The sequence below is a fragment of the Aotus nancymaae genome, unplaced genomic scaffold (assembly GCF_030222135.1).
Source record: "Aotus nancymaae isolate 86718 unplaced genomic scaffold, 86718_ANA_hifiasm-v0.15.2.pri h1tg000011l, whole genome shotgun sequence".
NCBI classification, from domain to species: domain Eukaryota; kingdom Metazoa; phylum Chordata; class Mammalia; order Primates; family Aotidae; genus Aotus; species Aotus nancymaae.
The window spans coordinates 78,817,646-78,840,455 of record NW_026988422.1 but is presented as its reverse complement, the minus strand read 5'-3'; the positions used below and the strand labels follow the sequence as shown (position 1 = coordinate 78,840,455).

Below are 22,810 nucleotides of genomic sequence, written 5' to 3'. Positions count from 1 at the left end.
ACTCCAGCCTGGGCAACTTTTATTTTAGATTGGGCGGGGAGGGGGGTACATCTCATGACACTGAGGTTTGAGGTAGGAATGATCCCGTCACCCAGGTAGTGAGCATAGTACTCAATAGGGAGTTTTTCAGCCCTTTCTCCCCATGACTTTTCCCACTGTGCCTGGTGGCATAGTTGGTCAAGACTGGAGCATGTAGGCAAAGTCTTTTCTAAAGACTCAGGAATGACCATGGGGAAATGAACCAAGTAGAGAAATGGTCTTATAAGATGTGGTTTGCTCAGCCTGGGTTTCAAGGCACAGTCTTGAGGCAAACTGCAGAAGCCTTTTGCCTTAGTCTTAAGATAGACTCCATGTCCCTCCATTTCCCACCGTCCACACTCTCTGTACATTTATCTAACTGTTTGCTAGTATGGAATTGTGTGCCTTCTTAGAAGTTCCAGGGGCTAATCTCGAAACGAAGTCTGGAGACCCAGTTGCAACGTTTCAGAGATGACCTCAAGGAGGCTGATAGACAGCTGGGTGGTTGTTGAGATGATGTCAGCCCGAGGTGGATGTTAGGCTCGGCCCAGTTCTTCCAGGCCTTCCTTATCAAGTTTTCCTTTTCAGACTCTTACTTTCCTGCTAAAAATTCAAGCGGTTAATTTGGACAGGAATTCGGCTGCCTCCCCTTTCCTAGTTTGGGTAATACATTCACTCTCTTTCTATCAGACCTCACTCTTGTGAACTGGACTCGACCAGCAGCGAGTGTCCGAATCTGCTTTGTTGGGTCACACAGGCAGCACCCAGAGGGGCCTGAGTGTGAGCAACAGAGCTACGCGTTCAGGCTTTGTCCACGACACCCATGTCCTTCCTGCAGAGGGGTCAGTACACCCAGGGTGGTGGTGCTGTCTTTCTTCAGGAGCACAGACTGGGTTAGAAGCTCATGGGCCTGGACGTAGATCCTGAGCAATGGGGCAGGGAGTTCCTGGACCCTGTCACCTGTAGTAGAGTCTGGGGAGGAAGAGTGCAAGGGCTCAGGTGAGCACAGCCTTTGGCCCCACTGACCTGCTATACTGTGGGAAGGGGAGTAGCCAGAGAGGGCAAGGGTGCTCTGAGTGCAGGGGTCTAAGCGTGGTGCTGAGCGCAGGGGTCTAAGCGTGCATGGTGCTGGTGTGTCAGGGGTCCCGTGGCTACTTGCAACTCAGCAACACACACACCTGCAGTGAGACACGCCCAGGACCTGCCACACACTCAGGGTCTGGTTCAATGTCAAGATACAAGTCCTGCCAGCACAGTCACTGCTGAGCACAACACATGATCTTCTGGAACCCTGGCCACTTAGACGGGGCCACCACTGGCAGCTGCACACCATCTCCTCAGGCTGTGACAGCAAAGATGACCTACCAAAAGAGGCTGCCTGGTGCTGCCTGGTGGCCCCAGGGTCATTGTCCTTTAAGATCAGTGTTAGCGTCACTTCTCAACGGCCCCCAGCCCCAGGAGACTCCCACTCTGTGCCTCCCGATGCCCAGGCAGCCTGCTGTCATGGCAGAGCTTTCTGTGCTCTCAGCCACGCCCCTCACTCGCCTACGAGGAGCCATGTTTGGCTACAACTGTACCCCATCTATCCATTCGGTAAGTAAATAGTGAGCTCCTACATCTGTTGGGCATGATTCTAAGCACTTGGAGTGTACCAGGGAACAAAACAGAGCTCCCTGGTCCCATGAAGCTTCCAATCGCGTGATCTAGTCGGCACCCACTAAAAACTGATTAAATGATGGGCCATGGAAGAAGCAGACCAAATCAAAGTGAGGACACACATTTTGGGGACCACCATTCAACTCACTACATCACCCTATAAAAGTGAGTTCAGATGGTAGTGGGGGCGTAAATGGCTTTTGGGGTTTAACCTGACAACCTGTAACTATCTATCATCTCTGCAGCAGCACCATTTCTTGGAATCTACCCGTATTTGTTTTGTGGGACCCCCTCAAATAAAGTACCACAAACTCAGTGGCTTAAAACGACACAAATTTATTCTCTCAGAGTTCTGGAGGTCAGAAATCCGAAGTCGAGGTGCTGGCATGGGAGGCCAACCTGTTCTTGGCCTCTTCTGGGTTCTGGTGGCGTGGATTTCCTTGGCTTGTGGCCACATCATTTCCACCTCTGCCTGTCCTCACGTGGCCTTCTCCTCCATGTGTCTGTGTCTCCTCCTTTTCTGCCTCTTACAGGGATGCTTTGTCATTAGATTTAAGGCCCACCCAGATCATCCAGGATAATCTCCACATCTCAAGATTCTTAACTATTATATCCGCAAAGACCTTTTTCCCAAATAAGGTCACATTCACAGGTGCTGGGGAATAAGACATGGACATATATTTTGGGGGACCACCATTTAACCCACTACATTATCCTATGGCAAAACTCCCTTTTAAAAATTTTAGAGGCTGGATGAGGTGGCTCATGCCTGTAATCCCCACACTTTGGGAGGCTACGGTGGGGGGTGGATCACTAGAGGTCAGGGGTTCGAGACCATCCTTGCCAACATGGTGAAACCCCGACTCTACTAAAAAAAATTAAAAATAATAGAGACAATTAAGCAAAATTTTAAGCAACACAAGCTCAATTACTGCCATAGCCATTAAAAACATTTCTAAAGCTCAGTGTGCTGGCATACACGTGAAATCCCAGCTACTTGAAAGGCTGAGGTGAGAGGATCGCTTGAGCCCAGGAGTTGGAATCCAGCATGGGCAACACAGGAAAACCCCATCTCTTAGAAATACAATTCATAAGTTTCATAACATGGGAAATGTTTATTTTGTAATATTGTAAGTGGAAAAAGCAGGACATTAAATTGTCTTTACGGACCGATTTCAAAGGCAATATGCCTTATGAAAAGTATTTGTCACCAGTGAGCGGGATTATTGGCCTATATTTTTCCTTCTTTGTACTTCTCTGTATTTTCTAAATGAACACAAATTATTTTCCTAAATGTGACCAAGTTGGTTTTTTTTGAAAAGTTAAAAATTTCTGAATGTTTTATACCTGGTAACACTACCACAATTTACAGGGCAATATACCTGATGTCATGAAAAGAAAAAGAAAAAGCGACAACAGATAAAAGACCTCAGGAACGTGCATCTAATTGACATGACATTGCATTCATCAACAGCTTCGCTTTTTGCAAACTGTGGCTATGACCGTCCTGAACAAGAAGGGTTTCCTGTTTAAGCTGCAGTAACTTTTCTGCCTACAGATCATTGCTCCTACTGTGAACAAGTTTTGAGGAATTTTGTTTAAAAAGAGTAGCTAAGTGTAGTGACTGACCACCTACGTTTATTTTGGCTTCCTAAATTACACTGGAAGCAAAGGAATGAAAAAAATGTAAAATAATATAGATGATAAATAGGATAAATGATGTAAAACCGCAAGGGCAAGGAGAGGCAGGAGACAAGGGAAGATGAGAGAGTTGGCAAGCTTGCACACAGAGAGAATTAAGCTCAGCTGCTTGGGGCTTGCAGGCCCCACCCAGGTGTTGCGCAGGAGGAGGAGGGGCTGCGGGGAAGGCTGAAAGCAGGTGTAGGAAGCAGACCTGCAGGTGCCCTCTCCTACCTTCACCTCCCCTAGCAGGTAACCACCTCCCATCCTGGAGACTGGGAAGAAGGGCCCAGTGGACCAGAGAAACAGGTGAAAGTCTGCAATCTAATTAAAGGGGTCTCCAGCCCACTAAGTTGTCTAAGGAGGGGTGAACTGTCCGAGCTAGAAAACGACCAGGTCAAAACTCCTGTGCTGATCAGTACTGGGAAATGCCCGTGAACAGCCACTGCACTCCAGCCTGACACGTGCTATCACACAGATGAACCCTGAGGGCACTATTGCTAAGTCAAATCAACACTATCGTATTAGTCTGTCCTCACACAGAACAGACCGGGTATAAATACATATCTGAGACTAGGTAATTTATAAACGAAAGAGGTTTAATTGACTCACAGTTCCACATGGCTGCAGAGGCCTCCCAGTCTAGTGAGATTTATTCCCTACCACCAGAACAGTATGCGGGAGACTCCTCCCACGATTCAGTTATCTCCACCTGCCCCCCCTCCTTGACAGGTGGGAATTATTCTAATACAAGGTGAGATTTGGGCAGTGACACAGCAAAGCCATATCAACTAAAACGGCAAATAATGTATGTTTCTACTTGTATGTGGTACCTAGAGTAGTCAAATTCATAGAGAAGGTCAAATAGTGGTTGGCACGGGCTGGGGGTTTGGGTTGGGGGAGGAAGGATGGAGATGGGGAGTTCTTGTTTAATAGGTGTGGAGTTTCAGTTTGGGAAGGTGAAAAATTCTGGAGATGGACAGTGGTGGAGGCTGTGCAACTATACGAACGTGCTTAATATCCCTGAACAATGCACTTAAAAGTGGGCACAATGATAAGCTGTATTTTACCATATTGTTTAAAAAGATTAATAGGAAATAAGAACTCTCTTAGGAATAATATTTTTTCAAGTTAGCAGAATTAAAGGGAGGGACATCTCCATCTGCTGTAGTGTTATCTTAGTCTTAGAGAGCCTTCCTCAATCACCCAAACAAAATGTTTTGACCCCTTATCTTGATTTTTTCTCCTTAGCTCTTAACCTAATCACTTATTTATTATTACTATTTGAGACGGAGTCTCGCTCTTTCACCCAGGCTGGAGTGCAATGGCGTGATCTCAGCTCACTGAAACCTCCGCCTCCCAGGTCCAAGTGACTCTCCTTTCTCAGCCTCACAAGCAGCTGGGATCACAGGCATGCACCACCATGCCTAGCTAATTTTTGTATTTTTAGTAGAGACGGGATTTCACTATGTTGACCAGGGTGGTCTCAAACTCCTGACCTCAAGTGATCCACCCGCCTTAGCCTCCCAAAGTACTGGGATTACAGGCATGAGCCACCATGCCTGACCCATCTAACCCAGTATTGATCCACTGTCGGTTGTCCACCCTGTCTCTCTCCTGCTGGCAGATGAGCCTGTAAGAAGAGGAATGTTTTCTGCACCACTCACTGCTCTCTTCCCCACACCAGGAACTCTGCCAAACCAGAGAGGCACACAGCAAATACTTGTGAGAGAGAAGGGAAAAGGAAAGCCAGAGAGACATCTTCCATAAGCAGAACAAAAATATAAGGATTTTGAAAATAGGAGAGAAAAGATAAGAGAACTATGGGGTCAGTTTAGAATATCCAACCTCTGAATTACAAGGAATCAGAGAGAACAAGAAAAACCAGGCAGAGGAATTCCCAAAAACGTAACAGTGAGAAATTTCTCAGTGCTGAAAGACAGTGCTCTCCGAACTGAAGGCCTCTGAAGGAAAGAGGAAATTCACACTAAAGGCACATACACCATGGATAAACAAAAGCTCTTAAAGAGGATTTTTCCTAAAAAGGAAAACAGGTCACAAAAGACCAGGCACTGGAGTAGCATTGGACTTCTCAGCACCTGTAAGAAGCGTTGGAGCTGGAAGACGAAGCTATGCCACCAAAACTCGGAGGGAAAGTGTCTTCCCACCCAGCCAAATTTTCAAATATAGTAGATGGACACAGAGTAGGGACCCACTTTTTAGGGGCCTGTGAGCCCCCAAGACATGGAAATAAAGAATATTTTTGAGTTCCTTCAAGGGAAATTTGAGGCACCCAGATAGCTCCGAGAATTAAGTAACCAACTTGATGAGCAAGAAGGTAACAGTAGCCTAAGCCAGTAGCCAGGAAGTTAGTCATGAGATGTTTGGTTCCCTACAGAAACTAAGATAACATCTTAACATATGTCTGAGTTTTTTAGAGACCCAGACCCCCACCAAACAAATCATTGGCACAGTATCAGATAAGGGAACTGGGGACTGAAGTCTGACCTTCATTCTTTGTTCTACGTTTCTTCCTGAGGGGCCTGGAACCTGAGATAACATTCTTTTCTGCTGACCCCAAAGTTGGAAACAAAGCTTCTCTTCCTTAACCAATTGTAAATCAGAACATCTTTGAATCTACCTGTAAGCCCCACCCCTCCTTCCTCCACCCTTTTAGGCCAAAACCAATGTGTCATCTCCATGTATTGATTCATGATTTTGCCGGTGGCTTCCACTTTCCTGAAATGTACGCCTTCCTCTAAAAACTCTTACCCACAAGCCATCAGGGGGGTCAGGATTTGAGCATTCACTTCCTGGTCCTCCCTGCATGGTGTCCTGCAAATAAATGACTTCCTTTCTACTGCTGCTAAGGCTCAGTGTGGCTATCTGGTCTTACTGTGCTGAGCAGGAAGACCCAAATTGTGTAACAATATGGGTTTAAGGAAACCTTTTCCAACAAGCTGCTCTCAAAAAGCAAACCTCCCATGCATCTTCTTTAGGAAGCTTTTGCAGGATGTGATCCAGCAGAGCAAAGGAATAAAGCAAAAAAGACCAAGACACGGGACACAGGAACAGAAAATTCAACACAGGAAGAGCAAGGATGACAGACATCAGAGGGCAGCTTGACGGTGGAGGATTCCAGGAGGGGGCTTGGCAGGGGGCAAAGGTGACTATGAGTTATCCGATGCTTCTGTTCAAAAACTTACTATTGACAGGTATTTGACAGATGCCTGTGCACTGTATAAAAATTCAATACAAAAGAATCAGATAGAAAATAAACCACTAAAAAAAGAATTGTTAATAAAGGGAGATAAAAATTGAAGGAATACAGCATATGCTTATATACATATTTATTTCACTAACATATATAGTCATAATAATAATGCAAAGACTATCGTGCTAATTGTATAGGGAACAGTGAGAAGGATAGATTAGTGATTATATGACAGCATTCTCTTTTTTTGTGTGACGGTGTTCGCTCTTGTTGCATAGGTTGGAGTGCAGTGGCAAGATCTTCGCTCCCGGGTTCAAGCTATTCTCCTGCCTCAGTCTCCCAAGTAGGTGGGATTACAGGCAAGCACCACCACGCCTGGCTAATTTTGTATTTTTATTAGAGACAGGGTTTCTTTATGTTGGTCAGGCTGGTCTTGAACTCCTGACCTCAGGTGATCTGCCTGCCTCAGCCTCCCAAAGTGCTGGGATTCCAGGTGTAAGCCATCGTGCCCGGCCAAGAGTATTCTTAGCTATCAAAATGGCAAAGAGATTAGATAATATCTGATTGATTAGCAAAGAAATGGCAATATAAGCACATTAAGAAATATTGGTTAGGTGGAGTGGCTCACTTTGGGAAGCCCAGGTGGGTGGATCTCTTGAGCCCAGGAGTTTGAGGCAAGCCTGGCAACATACTGAGACGCCATCTCTACTAAAAATACAAAAAGTTAGTTGAGTAGTGGCCACGCACCAGTAGTACCAGCTACTTGAATCACCTGAGTGTGGGGAAGTCAAGGCTGCAGTGAGTCGTGACTGTGCCACTGCACTCCAGCAGGGGCAACAGAGTGAGACCCTGTCTCAAAAAGAAACAACAAAAAACAAAAGAGAAAGAAGAAAGAAGGAAAAGAAGAGGAGTGGAGGGGAGGGGGGGGAGGGAGGAAGGGAGAGAAAAATAAAATATGGAAGGAAACAGAAGAAACAGCTTAAGAAAAGGAAATTGGTTGCCTATAGAGAGCAGGACCCATGGATGAAAAGGTAAAAGGCAGGAGAGTGCTGTTTTTCATGATTACTGTAGTTTTTAAAGTATTGTTTTACTAATTATATGCATGCATTGTTTTATTAAAAGCAAGGTTAAAAGCTCAAATGAATGGGATGCTAAAAGCTTACACCCTATTTGACCACGTTGCTGATAACCACAGGGAACAAAAGGACAAACTGTGACCAAAGAAAAGGCTGGGGGTGGGGGGCAGACAGAGGAAGGTGGGGGCAGCAGCAAGGGCTGGCAGAGGGTCACCGCCAGGAAGTGAGGACTTGGGGCAACAGGTGGCCCTGAGTATGTGTAAAAATATCCGACCCCTCCAGGGCTGTGACTGAGGTCAGACGGAAGTGCAGGGAAAGACCAGCAGCCCACGGGACTCACTTGTAAAGCACTTTGTTTATTTACTGCTGTCTGGAATTTCACAGAGTGAAGTCCAGAGGGACCTCTGGCCCGGCCACCCGGCCACCCAGCCACCTGGCCGCACAACACACAGGGCCCAGGAGGCTTTCCCTGGCATCATCTGCATTCACTGTCCATGTGTCTGATCTCAGAGGTGGGACCCTCTGCTTCCTTCACATACTTGATAGTGGATGGCCAGGGGCAACTTCCAAAATCCCTGGCCTCCCGGGATCTTTCAGTAGGAAACTGAAGCTCAAATTCAGTTCTTCTTCTCAGGGCTGCAGGGCGCACACTCTGGACGCGTGGTCAGAGCCGCACTAAGTGGCTGCACTCACTGAGCCGGGCCTCCGAAGTGTGCTACAATATGGATTTGATCACAGCTCCAATTCCACCAGGGAGTGACCTTGGACGAGTGACCTGACCCCTCCCAATCTCTGTGTCATCATCTGAAAGGAAGAAGTAATATCCCACATTTGCAGGTCTTTGGTGATGAGCAAATCATGGATCTAAATGGTCAATAATTGTCTGCTCATACCAAGTAAGTATCCACCGTGAAATCCAGGTAGCCAGGAGTATTTGTCTCCTTGTGCCACTGTAACAAATGGCAAGCTTAGTGGCTTAAAACAACGCCAATTTTTAATCCGATAGGGCAGGAGGTCAGAAGTCTAAAATGACTTACACTGGGCTAAAATGATGGCCTGTGTTCCTTCTGGAGACTCCAGGGGAGAATCTGTTTCCTTGACTTTTCCAGCTCTAGAGACTGCCTGTGATCCTTGGCCTGTGGCCCCTTCTGCCCCCTTCAGAGTACCTCACTCCAACCTCTGCTTCCCCCCTGCCCAGGACACCTGTGATTACACTGAGCCCACTCCGGTGAGCCAAGACAATCTTCCTATCTCAAGATCCTGAACTTAAACACAACTGAAACTTTCCCCAGGTAACATATTCACACTCTCTGGGGACTAGGACATGGACATCCCACCACACTTTTTACAAAATCCACCTGAACTGAAGGAACTTAGGTGTAACTGACACTACCCCTTGCTCTCTGCTCTCCCAAGAATAATTTTAAGGAGACTTTACTAAAGAATCATGGGCAAAAGTTAAAAAAAAATTTGAAGGTCAAGCAAGGTGGCTCACTCCTGTAATCCCAGCACTCTGGGAGGCTGAGACGGGTGGATCATGAGGTCAGGAGTTCAAGACCAGCCTGGCCAACATGGTGAAACCCCATCTCTACTAAAAATACAAAAAATTAGCCAGGCGTGGTTGCAGGTACCTGTAATCCCAGCTATTCGGGAGGCTAAGGCAGGAGAATCACCTGAACCTGGGAGGTGGAGGTTGCAGTAAGCTGAGACCATGTCACTGCACTCCAGCCTGGGCAACAGAGCAAGACTCTGTCTCATAAACAAACAAACAAAAAACAATTTAAAAAGCCAGAACAACAGGAAGTGTGCTGCTAGTTTCCCAGGATGACAATTTACTTGTAAATGTACTGAACAACTCTGAGGTTCTCCTTGAGATTTGAAATACTTTGATACCTATGTCAGACTCTGACTGCACCCTAATAACCTCAAGTTCAAGGCAAGAGGTGAGGGTTATCTGACACCCAGCTGAGGTCTCAGCCTCTGCCCAGCCTGAGTCTAGAGCCAGAAGAGGTCCCCAAAGTCTCGGGCTCAGCACGGCCTCTCCAGGAAGTTTGCTTCATCGGGGGTGGTGATGATCAAAGCTAATAGCTTGCTCAGGACTAGTGAAGACACATCAGTAATCTGGAAATACTTTCCACATTTGCTCACCAAATTTCCTAGGAACCAGGGAATATTTTTACTTCCTTTTTCTGGCAAAATGAATCCCTGTGAAAATGGCTGAGGTACAGTAGAACCCAGTGTCATAATCCTTGCTACTGATAAACTGGAATTAACTCAAGGTTAAACTGCGTTCTTTGAAGCATAAATCAGCACAATAACTGCCTAACGTATCGGTTCAGAAAAGACTCTCCGCTATGGTATGAAATAGAAGCAGTATTTTAAAAAATAAATCTCAGTGGCAGTAAGTCAAACGATAATCATAGGGAAGATGCTTTACAGGGTATTCTTTCTGGCTGAAGGCCCCGCCGTCCCCTAGGGCTGCTGAGCAGTGCACTGATAGTATCATCACAAGGAATCGATCTTGTCCTTTGCCTTCAATGCTCCGGGACAACCAAACATGAACGATGTTCTGTTCATCAGCATGGCCTTCTCTCTACTCCTTAAACCCTCCAAACGGTGGTGGATACCATGGAGCGGCACAAAGTCCAGGTGTCACCCAACATGAACTGTCAAGGTCAATTTGCAGTGAGAGCTCATTACGATCCCTGTTCTCGGTAGGGTGCTGTCATCTAAGCTTGCAACACACCTGAGCTCAGTGGCATCTGCTGTTAGCTCTGTTAAATAGGAAGGGAGGTTACTAAGTTGTCTGAGGTCAGTTGCACCCCCGGCGAGGGCTGGGATGCAAATCCAGGGAATGTGACTTGAGTCCCGGTTCCTAGCTACTGCCGTGTCGCTGGGCTCTAATCTGTAAGAGCCTCACATTTCTTGTGACTAATCCAAAAGGAATGAAGAAAAGGAAATTCTTCACTCTTTTCTAAATATACTTTTTTGGGGCACTCTGCATGCTGGCCAGAGGGGATCTGAATAAAGCGAAGTGAAAGGCAGTTAGGTCCTGGGGTGAAGAAAAAAGTACAGGGCTGTACAGCGGATTAAGGAGTCTGTTCTGTCCGGGGTCAGTGAAGGCTTTCCAGGGTAGGAGAGACTTCACTGTGACACAGCCAGGCGCCCCGGGAGTTCCGCAAGGTGGGGAATAACATGGCTATTCTGGCTGAATCTGGGATAGGAATCATAGAGGTGAGGTGGACCTTCAATGGCATCTATTGGCTTAGGCTGTGCCCTCAGCTCTGCCCTGGCTGCACTGGGCTCCCAGGGCAACTGCCAAGACAACAATGCTCCCCTTACCCAAAATGCCCACATAGCTTTAACACCTAAAGTGACGTTACTCTCAGGAAGTTAAGATGGGAATGTGGCTTTACACTAGGCCACCTGGGTCACTTCGTGCGTCTCTGTAAGCCCCTGGACCTTAAAATGGCTTTTCTCTTCATTCCTCTGCTCTGCTTCATGTTAGCTATTATATGGTTCTTAGGCACCATTTAAAGCTTTTTTTTTTAGATTTACTAAACAATTCTTAAGTGGAATGTTAAATTTTAAAAACAATCCGTGTTTTGTGTGGCCATCCCCTAATATTTATCTTTTCCTGTTGGAGACTCTCAGGAACATGAAAGCTTGCTCACCTCATGTTTAAATTTGTTTCTGCCGGCACAGTGGCTCATGCCTGTCATCTTAACACTTTGAGAGGCCAGAGTAGGAGGACTGCTTGAGCCAGAAGTTCAAGACCAGCTTGGGCAACATAGAGAGACCCTGTCTCAACAACAACAACCACAACAATTAGCCAGGTGTTGTGGTGCACATCTGAAGTCTCAGCTATTCAGGAGGCTGAGTGGAAAGGATGGCTGCAGCCTGAGAGGTCAAAGCTGCAGTGAGCCGTAATCAGGCCACTGCACTCCTGCATCAGCAACAAAGCAAGACCCTTTCCCAGTCAATCAATTTGCACCAATAAAACCTTGCCAACACAAGTCATTCCTCTACCCTTAGCACAGTCCCTCCTGTCACAAACAAGGGACCTGATTTCTCAAAATATAATGTATGTCAAATATCTAAGTAAACTAGCAAATGTAACAAGAATTTTCTCTTAAGCTGGCTGCTATGGCTTGAAAAGTTAAAGGAAAGCTTCAGTTCCCAGATTCGACACAAGTGAATTAAATAGTGCCAATAAAAATAAACCTAACTTAAAAGTTATCTTCTGTCCTAAGATCTCTCTAAAATTCACAGCTTAAATGAAATGTAATGATATTCATGTAACTACCAATCCAGGAAAAACATAAAAACTACCTGAAATCATAAAATGCTTAATCTTCTAAAATAACTTCACCTATTTCTAAGGGTCTAATAACACACAGACCCTGAAGCTATGACAAATACCGACATAATCACACTGATACAGGCCTAATGTACTGTAATGAAAACCCAAGCAGCAGCCGTGTATTTTAAATGGATGATACTGCTGTTTGCACAATGAACCTGTCTCTGCTCTCATTCTCAGTGAATTCTAATTATGCAGACTATCAAAATCATTTAGACTTACACTAGATAGCATCTTCAATTTTCTACTTGGTAAAGACTTGTTAAACATATAGAAAAAATTATTAATTAACTCTGAGAAAGAATACTTACATTTCTGGTAGAGCCCAGTGATTCCTTCAACTTATAAGTTCTCTAGTGACTTTGATATGATCTCACTATGATTCGTAAGCACGAGTCAAATTATTCACTTGGCAGCCTTCTCCTAGTTCTAGTATTCTAGAGAGGTTTCTTACATTGATGTTTCTCATCATTTCATTTTTCAGATGAAACCTAAGGGTACATAGGCAGATTTAAGGAAAAGTCAAAAGAAGCAAAATTGTGAAAGAGTACCACACTCATCACTAGATGTGATGGCAAGAGACAATTCTACAGACCTGGCCTGCCACAGCCTAGATCCATCCAGGAGCAGTATGAAGTGACTTACTCATGGTGACTCTGTCAGAGGGACAAGGTGGATCCTTCTAGTACTCTTGCTTCCCTCATTTCTAAACCAAATGGCTCAAATGGTTGCATTCTAACCTCCTCTAAGATCCCAGGGTTCCTTAGCTTACAGAAAACACAAAGGTATCACGGGATGTAGCAGACAATTCATGTAACAACCTTTTTCTGAGAATAATCTATTTTTCTTTTCTCTGACACCATGAGTTTGGGTGATTACTGAGGAGCAGTGCTCTAATCTCATGGGGCAGTCCCCAGGACAGGGGGTGGGGCTACAGCTTTCCTTCCCTTTCCAGAACCTCTGGGGAAAGGGGCCAGGGGCGACTCCATCCAGTTCTAGCCTTATCTCATGGAGGAAGTCTGTTTTCAGTTTTCACAGAGGAACTCAAGATTAAATCATCAACAAATATGCCACTAGAATGGCTCTGGGGAAAAGAGCCATCCTGTCCTTTTGATTAGAAAATGCATCCTTCTTCCCATCTCTGCCACCATAAAGATGTGTCTCTAGACAAGTGCTCTCTTTATGAACAAAGCCTCCACACCGCAATAGGGTGGGTTTCCTTCCCAGGAGCCACTGCATAGCCCCAGGCTTTACCAGGCCCCAATCTCGGGTACAGAAATCATGGAAAAGCCTTATAAAGACACCAGACACCGGGATAATCTCTGCCACAATTCCAATTATGTCCTTTTTTAGAAAGAACCTCTTTTTTAAGAAGTAAAATACCCATTAAATCTCCTAGCTGGGTGGACTGTTGACGATGTCTCCCTATCTAACTGTAGCAGTTTGCCAAGCACAGGGCTCCAGAGATAGGCAGGTGGGGCCGCCTCCTCCGGTCTCACCCACCTCTGCTCCCTCCAGCCCACCAGCACCTCCAGCTGCATAGCTGACTCAGTATCCAGACAGCTGCTTCCCCAAGAAAGTGGACCAGGGCTGGATGGCAATTCTTGTGGCAAATTTAATAGAAGAATATGAGAATCACTCTTCCCACACATAAAACATTGCAGGCACTCCAAATCCTTACAGACATATGTGCTTCAGGATCAACTCAGACATGCACAGTATCCCTGCGCTGGCAGTTTATTTTAAAAAACAACACCCCCCCCCCGCCCCCCGTTATCACAGTTTCTTTTTTGCCCATCATTTTCCATAACAAAAGAAGCGACACAAAATCTTCGGGGGAGATACTGTCTTTGCAGACTGACACATTTGCAGAGGGGTCATGAATAATGATTCCAAAGCTCCCATTTAACTCCTGAATCAGGCCCAGGAATAAATGACAATATAAGAATGAATTTTGTTTACAGCAATATCATAATACAGCATTGAATCATTACAGTGCAGTGGTTGTAATTAAGTCCACAATAAAATATTCTTAGCCCAAACACCAGATGAACTAAAATCACCCAACTGCTCACGAACCAAAATGATCAATGCAAGCAGCTGTTGTCTCAATGGTGAAAACCAAAATCGGTAAGGCTTTTCTGGCAGTGAGTCTCTGACATGAACGGCTCCCTCTCTGCTCAGCGAGGACCCAGCCGCCCTCACTTAGAGTCTTGGTCTTTGTTTTCATCTAAAAGGGCAGAGTGGATTCCCAGCTTTTTCAGTTCTTCCACCAGGTCCCCATTCTGGTGCATCTGCAGAAGAATGTCACAGCCCCCCACAAACTCGCCGTTGAGGTACACTTGTGGGATTGTGGGCCAGTTGGAATAGTCTTTAATGCCTATGGAGAAAGAACATTATTTGTTATTTAAATGGCAAAAGCTGAACCTTTCATGGCTAAATATGTAACTTTTACCCACTACTAGCAGACAACCCACTGTCCCTCCCTGGCTTCCCTCAATCTTAAGAGCACTGTGCTTGCTACTAAGAGCATGAGTTTTTGTGTGAAAGAGACCAATCGTTAGGCCCTAACTCTTCCAATTACAAACCGTCAGCCCTCAGACAAGTCACCTCATCTCTCATCCTGTTTCCACCCTCATCTCACAAGGTTTTTGTGAGAATTAGGTAAGATTCTCAGTAAAATACCTGATACGTCATGGACCCCAGATTAAGGGCAGAGGACTGGACTGGGTAATGCAAGTTGCATAAGATATATAAAGCCATAATTCTCCATCTACCAGTCAAGCTTCAAGTGAAGCAAAACTTGAAGAAATGTCACAACCAACTTTGTTTCCAAATGAATCCATCATGGTAACTCATGGCCAACTTGGGCAATCCCACCCGTGCACTTTTCATGACTCTGACTGTCTAGGTTGGTACAGGCCATCGGTTACTTCTGCTCGAGATGATGGGTTGTTGATTTTTTAAAAAAATCGTTAACAATTACTTTTACCCAAGGAAACATTCCTGTACCATGACTGTGGACTATCAGTTTCCATCCATCCAGCCACTGTGATGGGCTCTCTGTGGAGGAGATGATCTGGCTCTGTGCAGAACCCGAAGGGACTGGTAAATCTAATGAAGGAAAGGCCCAGAGCTCAGCAAGTTCCCTGGAAAGAGCTGGGGGGTGGGGGAGTGAGACCAGCTCTGCTCTTAAGAGCTCACAGCAGCCAAGAAACCAATCAGCCTGCATGTGATCAGTCCTGTGTGCAAATGGCTCTGAGGACACAGAGGAGATGAGGGACGCTCTGTGACAGCGCAGCTGTGGAACTATTCTGTTCAATTCTGAGCCACAAGGATGACGGCTGTAACAAAATGGTAAGAAAGAAATGTGGCTTTAATCTTAAGACATAAAAGATTACTCTTTTTTAACATTTCTCTTCATCATTCTACTTCCTTTTCTACTTGTATGTTGAGATGACTGTGCTTTCAAAAACATATCCGGCCATTAAAAAGGCTGTATTGGTCATGTTAAAAATGAAGACAGTCAAAGCATGCCATGTATTAACTAACCCTTAGAGTTACATATATGTGAGACTTTTATATTTACATAGGTATTTTTAAATGGCTAAAATTAGCATAAGGATAAACAAAAAAGTCAACAGATTGTTCAAGTACAGTTTACACAAATCAATTTTTATGTAAACAAATTAAAAATACAAAAATTTGCTCTGATATACTATAATTATCAAACATTTATTTTCCAAATAAAATCACTGATTTCAGTTATATCACAAGTAAGTCCCAATATACAATTTATTTTTTTCTTAAAAGTTATTGCCTTCTAAAAAAAACTGACTTTGTTCTAAATGACAGCCCTAAGAGAAAGTCCCTGAGCCAAGGGCTTTATCTTTCTCCTCCAGACTTCACATATTAAGAAATGGTTATATTGCTCTGGACCTCCAAAATGACACCTCTCAGCCACTCTGGGTATTGGCAAAGAAACATTAGCTAGCTAGTTGGCAGTTGCCAATAAAGGGGAAATTCCATTAATCATCAAAATGTCTTTATAATGCCAAATATCTAGACATACTACAATACCCTGATGAGTTCAAGTTGTTCATCGTGCTGACGTCTGGTGCTACGTCAACAAAAACAACTAGCATTAATCTGAGTGTTTTTTATTTTCTTCAAGCACTGTCCTCAAATACAAAGTCTATCAAAACGTAGCTGAGTGTTTAGAGTAAACATGAGCTTCTTTTAATTCTCTTGAACTTTCTTAAATACATTTTATACTAATGAATCATTTATCTACATGATAGATCTGTTTTGTTTCAATGAATAATATAATGTGTGAAGCTTTCCATGATAATCAGTTTTTACTGATTTATTTTGGTGGGTGTCTACAATTTTTTGAAACATACCAAAAATGGAAATAAATTTGCTGCCTAAGAATCACCCAAAACCACGTTTTACCCTAAAAATACATGTTTTTAAAGTAAAATTGCTTTTCATCAATCAATTTTATAGTATCGTACTCAACTGAAGAATTGGGCTTGAGAGTGAAGTGAGAAACTTCTAATAATAAAAGACTACTCTTCATAAGTTGAGTATTAAAATAGATCCTGCGGACCCACAAGTAACTGTTTAAACATGGTTCATCTCTCTCACACTTTTGTTTTCGAAAACTGCAATATGCAGTGGTAGTTCTTACAAATATCACTTGAAATAACTCAGAATCAGAGAGCAACTCTTGAAAAGCAGAAAATCATATCCAAGAATGAATCTGAATGATAATCGTTTTTCATATATGATAGACAGTGGTGATTCCATCTGGAATAGAAAATGCTGACTAAAAGTACAGCAGAGTAACACTAGGAATTGGGATTCAGGAGACTATCTTACAAAGTCAATTTACACATGTCTAGTGCTCCATCAAAACACTCCAAAAAAACAAATTCACATTCCAAAGCGTCAAGCCAGAAGGAGCACAGAAATGTACTTTAAAATTCCCCTCCAGAACTTTCAAAAGGTATTTTTCAAACTTCATCACATTCAGAACACTCAACTTTACTCCTGGTTTGGACACTCAATTATAAGGAGCACCACAATCATAGTTTTCCTTTTTTCCTGGTAGAACTTCACTGCAGTAGCTTTAGAATCTGATGTGAAATCCAACTCTGCCTCTTACTTACTAGGCTCTGTGACCTTGGGCAAGTCACACCACCTCTGAGAGTCACACTTTCTTCATATTCCCTAATTTAGAGAATGGTGTTAAGTCGAGATAAGATGAGCTGAGCTGAAGCATGGAAACCAGCAGATCCTCACTAGAGGAAAAGCAAAACATAGGGTGGAGTGGGCAAGACACAGGCTTATGGGTCAGTAGATCTACTTTGCTAGCCTGTAAATGGAGTCTCAGACAAACCTGTTAATCTCTTAGCTTCAGTTTCCTCATCTGTAAAATGAGAATATACGCTTTACAGATTTATTATGAAGATTAAACGATATCTAATCAATGAACTGAGTTGAGCTCCTAGCATAGTACCAGGTACAATGTGGACATTTTCTCCATACCAATATCCTCTACCACCCACACTTCATAGTAATGCTTTTCTGCGAAAAATATGCAACAGAAAAAGAATAGGAACATAATGCAAGAAAAAGTGATTGAGTATGCCATAAAGTAATAAAAATACGATTCAGGCCAGGTGCAGTGGCTCACTCCTGTAATCTCAGCACTTTGGGTGGCCGAGGCTGGTGCATCACCTGAGGTCAGGAGTTTGAACCAGCCTGGCTAACATGGTGAAACCCTGTCCCTAATAAAAATACAAAAATCCACCAGGCATGGTGGTGGATGCCTGTAATCCCAGCTCCTTGGGAGGCCAATGCACGAGAATTGCTTGAACCCGGGAGGCAGGGGTTGCAGTGAGCCGAGATTGCGCCACTGCACTTCAGCCTGGGCAACAGAGTGAAACTCTGTCCCAAAAAAAACACAAATAAACCATTTATTGAGTTAAGGATTAGTTTCACACTCTTTAAGTATTTTACAAAAATAATCTTATTTAATCTTTACAAAAATCTGGCAAGGCAGGTACAATTATCCCTACTTTACAGATGAAGAAACTAAGGCTCAGAAGGGTTAAGTAACTTACCCAAAGTCACAGTGACAGCATGCAGTGAAACCAGGACTTATATCCAGGCTTCCAGGAGTACAAAAGCCCAAGGTCTGGACCACATGCTACCTGCAGCCTCAACCCTGCAGCTGCCATCTGTCACTCCTGCCCATGAGCTACAGGTGCGCTACACGTGTATCTGCAATATATGGGACTGTTTTACACCTTTAACATTTACATATACAAATGGTATTATGCCGTAATTAATGTTTACAGCTTGCTTTTTGACTAAATATTGTATTTTTGAGATTCAGTCATGTTAAATACATCTAGATCTAGTTTAGTTTATGATTTAGCTTTCCACCATATGACTAGTTTGTTAATCCGGTCTACTACTAACAGACCAAGATTCCTTCCTGTCAGTTTTTCACTACTGCAAGCCACGCTGCAATGGGCACCCTGACACAGGTATCCTAACACAGAGGTCCCCAACCTTTTTTGGCATCAGGGACTGGTTTTGTGGAAGACAATTTTTCCATAGACCAGGGAAGGGTGGGGACGGTTTCAGGATGAAACTGTTCCACCTCCGATCAGCAGACATTAGTTACATCCTCATAATGAATGCACAACCTAGACCCCTCGCACGTGCAGTTCACCACAGGGTTTGTGCTCCTATGAGAATCTAATGCCACCGCTGATCCGACAGGAGGCGACGCTCAGGCGGTTAAGCTCACTTGCCCACCGCTTACCTCCTGCTGTACGGCCTGGTTCCTTGGCCTGGAGGTTGGGGACTGAAGTCCTAACACACATATGCAGAAGTCAGTCTCTAGGCCAGGGGTGGATAAACTATGGTCTTCAGGCCAAATCCAGTCTACTTCCTGTTTTCATAATAAAGTTTTATTGGAACTCAGCCTGCTCATTCATCTACGTATTGCCCATGTCTGACTTCAGGCTATATAACAGCAGAGTTGAATAGCTGCGATAAACACCACACAGCCCACAGAGCCTGAGGTACTTACTCTCTGGCTCTTTACTAGAGTAGGTTTGCAGATGCCCATCTCTAGAATATATACCTAGGAGTCACGCAGCTGGGCCTTAGGCTCTGTTCACCAGGAACTTGACTGGGCACTACTGACAGTTACCCCTCCTTGGTACCATTTTATACTCCCACCTGCAGCATACCACATGTCCACCACACAAGCACATACACACAACTTGTTACCCAACTTACAGGTTTACCCACATGACACTTATTTCACTACTGTCTTAAATTGCCTGATACTGAAAAGGTTGAGCATATTTTCAAATGCTTAATAAGCATTCAACAATAGGATATGGTTATTTATTCAACAAATATTTGAGTCCCTATTGTGTCACTCTTCCAGATACAAGGACTACAATGATGATCTAAGTCAGTAGTAATTTACAGATGTTTATAAAGTCTTTAAGGCCACAGAGTTTGCAATATAATGATAAATAAAAGCAGCATTTATTTATTAAAATGCTTACTGAAAGCTTGCTTTGCATAAGCAGTACACACAATGCCACAGGCAGTTGTATAAGACACTTTCCCTGATCTCTGGAGGGCAAAATACTATATATAGACAAGCATGATCTCAATGTGCTAAAAAAAAAAAAAAAAAAAAAAAAAAGACCTGTCAGGAGCTAAATCCAAATGTTAATACAGTGGTTTCCATGAAATTACAGGTGATTTTCATTCTTTAAACTTTTCAGCGTTTTGTAGGTTGCTTCCATGAGCGTTATGTTCTTTTATTAAGACCAGGATTAGGAAACGATGATGTCAGTCTACTGGGACCTCATCCCTTTGTGACAGTCTTCTGTGTGCATTCCAGATAAAAAGAAAAGGACAAGAAAGTCTTGAGAAGGCCAAAACATGGTGCCGCCTCACAGTCACCTTTGTTCCTTGTGTCACAGTCTTAAGATCTATCTGCATCACACTCCTGGGAACCCAGTTCCCGAAACTAGGAAAGAATGTTTTCCTCCAGCTTGGGACCTTTGTAAAGTTCAGGTCTCCTTGGCATAAAAACTGACAAAAGGCCAGTTTTGCAAGAGTCTCATTCCTATTACTAGAAATGACCTTGGATCTGGTGCACAGATATAGCTTTGGCCTGCAAAAGCAAGCATCAGACAGCCCGTTAGTTGCTTCTGGTAAATAAAGGTGTAGAGGGAAGAGAGGAAGAGTCTTAATACCCTGGCTGAACTAATCCCCATTTTGAGAACCTGCTTTTACCTCCCTGCCCCGGTCCAAATGTTAATACTTACACTAGTCTTTACTTTTCGAATCAATAAAAGAGGTGTATGCTATATTCAATATATATGCAACATATTTATTAACCAAAATAGCAATCTGATGAAACTCAATGGTCAAGGAATGTAAGGGTTAAATTCCTGTTGCTGCTGTCTGAACACTTAAGAATGTAAGCTCAGAAACCAGACACCAGACTTGGATGGAAGACAGAAAAATAAAGTGTTATCAGTACACATTCTGATTTTTGCTCGTTTCAGTTTATTAGCTTTATTCCAGCGTATCTCATTTCCAGTTATAGTAAACAAGGGAAAATAAATTCACAAACCAAAGACCCTCAAAACATTATACTAGGCAAGATAACAATGCAACTTTTTACTAATGCCATATGGGCAATTTGCAGGGGACCCCCTGCAAGGTCTCTGTTAAAAGATTGCAAAATAGGTACTCCTCTTTTAAGCAGAGAAGCTGTCTTTGAAGGAAGACTGCAGGTCCCTTGCCTTGTACATGATAAAACTGAGCCAGTGACTGGCGGCATTCTAGTTGACCAGCAAGACAAAAGGGTCATGAGAATAACACATAGTAATATCACATATACCTGGCCATTTCAACCTGCTCTCTCCACTCCTCAACATGCCTCCTGGGCCCACCCACCACCACCATCATCTACAGCAAATGGAGGATCAGCCAGCACCTAGAGTTTCTAAGGATTAAATAATCTGGGAAAAAATACATTTGAAAATTATAAAGTCCTAATATTAAGACAGTTACCATTTACTGGGTTCTTTCTGTGCCAGATAAGATGATACACACTTTCTATAATTTTTACTACTTCTGTCTTGCTCACAAAAATTTTGCCTCGTTGTCTCATTATCCTCATTTTACTGAAGGAAAACGCAGTTAAGTGACTTGTCTAAGTTATACACCTGATTAGGCACAAAGAGGATTTCAACCCAAAGCTTTTCCAAACACCAGCCTGTCTCATGAATGTAAGGAATGGCCATAATTAGTAATTTCAAATTTAGAATAACAGAGAACCTGGCACTATTTTTAGCACACACCTCTTTTTAGCTAGGGACATGCAGGGACTCAGTCACTGAAAGTCTCTGACTGGAATGCAGGTACCCTAAGTCACTCTCTAGAAAGAACAGGTATGGCCTTCTCATTTCTCCACCAACCCTGACCATCCTGGCCAAGGACCAGGCCCTTGTGCCTGGCCTCTTCCTCCTCCCCCACTCAGATAAGATTAGCAAACCCATGTGAGGTACTTGGAAAAGATGCTAATTACCTGCAGCCTCCCCTCCAGGGCTGATCCCTCTGGCCTCTGGCCCACCGGCCCCTGGGCTGCAAGGCTGAGACTGTGAGTTAGCCCGCGCCCAAGAGCCATGGCTGCTGCTTTTCCCCACAAACCTCCCCAAGCCCTGGCCTACACACTCAGCCCTGTGCTTGAGTATCTAAAGCCAAATGTCATGACTTTCCGCCCCCAACACAGATCCTAAGGCCAGCCGACAGCAGTCCCAACCCTTTGCTTGTGGCAACCACAGAGGATGGTGCTTGACACCCCGAGCCACGAGCCAAGAGAGGCCGGCCTCCGACCTCACTTGCCTCAATAGCAACCTCCGTCCTCTCCCCACCATCGACAGCCCCAGACCCTTACCCACGAGCAGGCCAATGGCTTCCAACCTCCCCAAAGTGTCCCCGAAAGTGCCTATCTTATAGTGGGTCCTTACTTTGGAGGGCAGAGTCAAGCTGTGGGCCACCCTCCTAGGAGCCAGCCATTGACAAGTCGCCCCGAAACGCCTACTTTAGCTCGAAGTGAGGATAAGTGAACCCTTAGGACTTTACCTACTGCTCAAGTTGGCAGCAGTATCAGAGCCCCAGATCCCCAAGACCCAGTCAAATCAACCACACCCTCAGCCTAGACTCTACTCCAGGACAGTGCTCCCGGCCCTAACCCGGCTCGAACCTCCAGACAGACCCCGGCCGATGGAGCCTTGCTCCCTAGTCCGGCGCGGCAGAACCCCCGGCCTCGTGCAGCGATGATCCTGGGCCCGGGGCGGAGGGCGCCTGCTCAGCACGCGGGCCTGACCTTGTCGGAGCTCCGGGTCGTCCAGCACGTTGTAGGCCGCGTAGTCGCGGACGCCGTGCAGCCGCAGTATCTGCACCACGGCGTTGCTGAAGCCGCACTGGGGCTGCTCCGGCGTCCCCTTGAGGAAGACCACCACTTTGTCCTTCTTCACCAGCGCGTCCAGCTGCTCCGCCGAGCCGCCGCCGCCCGCGCCCGAGCCCGCCGCCCGCACGCCCGGACCTGAAAGGCCACCGCCGCCCGCGCCGCGCCCCCAGCGGAGCAGAGCTGCCGCCGCTCGGCGGAGGGACCAGCTCATCCCCGCACGCTCGCCGGAGCCCACGATGGCCTGGGCCCTAAATTGACCACCCGGAGCCCTC

General features: G+C 44.8%; 1 protein-coding gene across 1 annotated transcript; it reads right to left on the bottom strand.

Moving 5' to 3' along the window:
- Nucleotides 1–13,602: 13,602 nt before the first annotated feature.
- GLRX5 (glutaredoxin 5) lies at nucleotides 13,603–22,788 on the bottom strand. Its single transcript, XM_064375197.1, has 2 exons — nucleotides 22,455–22,788; nucleotides 13,603–14,387 (listed from the first exon to the last, which is right to left on the bottom strand). The coding sequence occupies exons 1-2, from the start codon at nucleotides 22,747–22,749 to the stop codon at nucleotides 14,209–14,211; spliced, it is 474 nt and encodes a 157-aa protein (XP_064231267.1). The 5' UTR covers nucleotides 22,750–22,788; the 3' UTR covers nucleotides 13,603–14,208.
- Nucleotides 22,789–22,810: the final 22 nt, after the last annotated feature.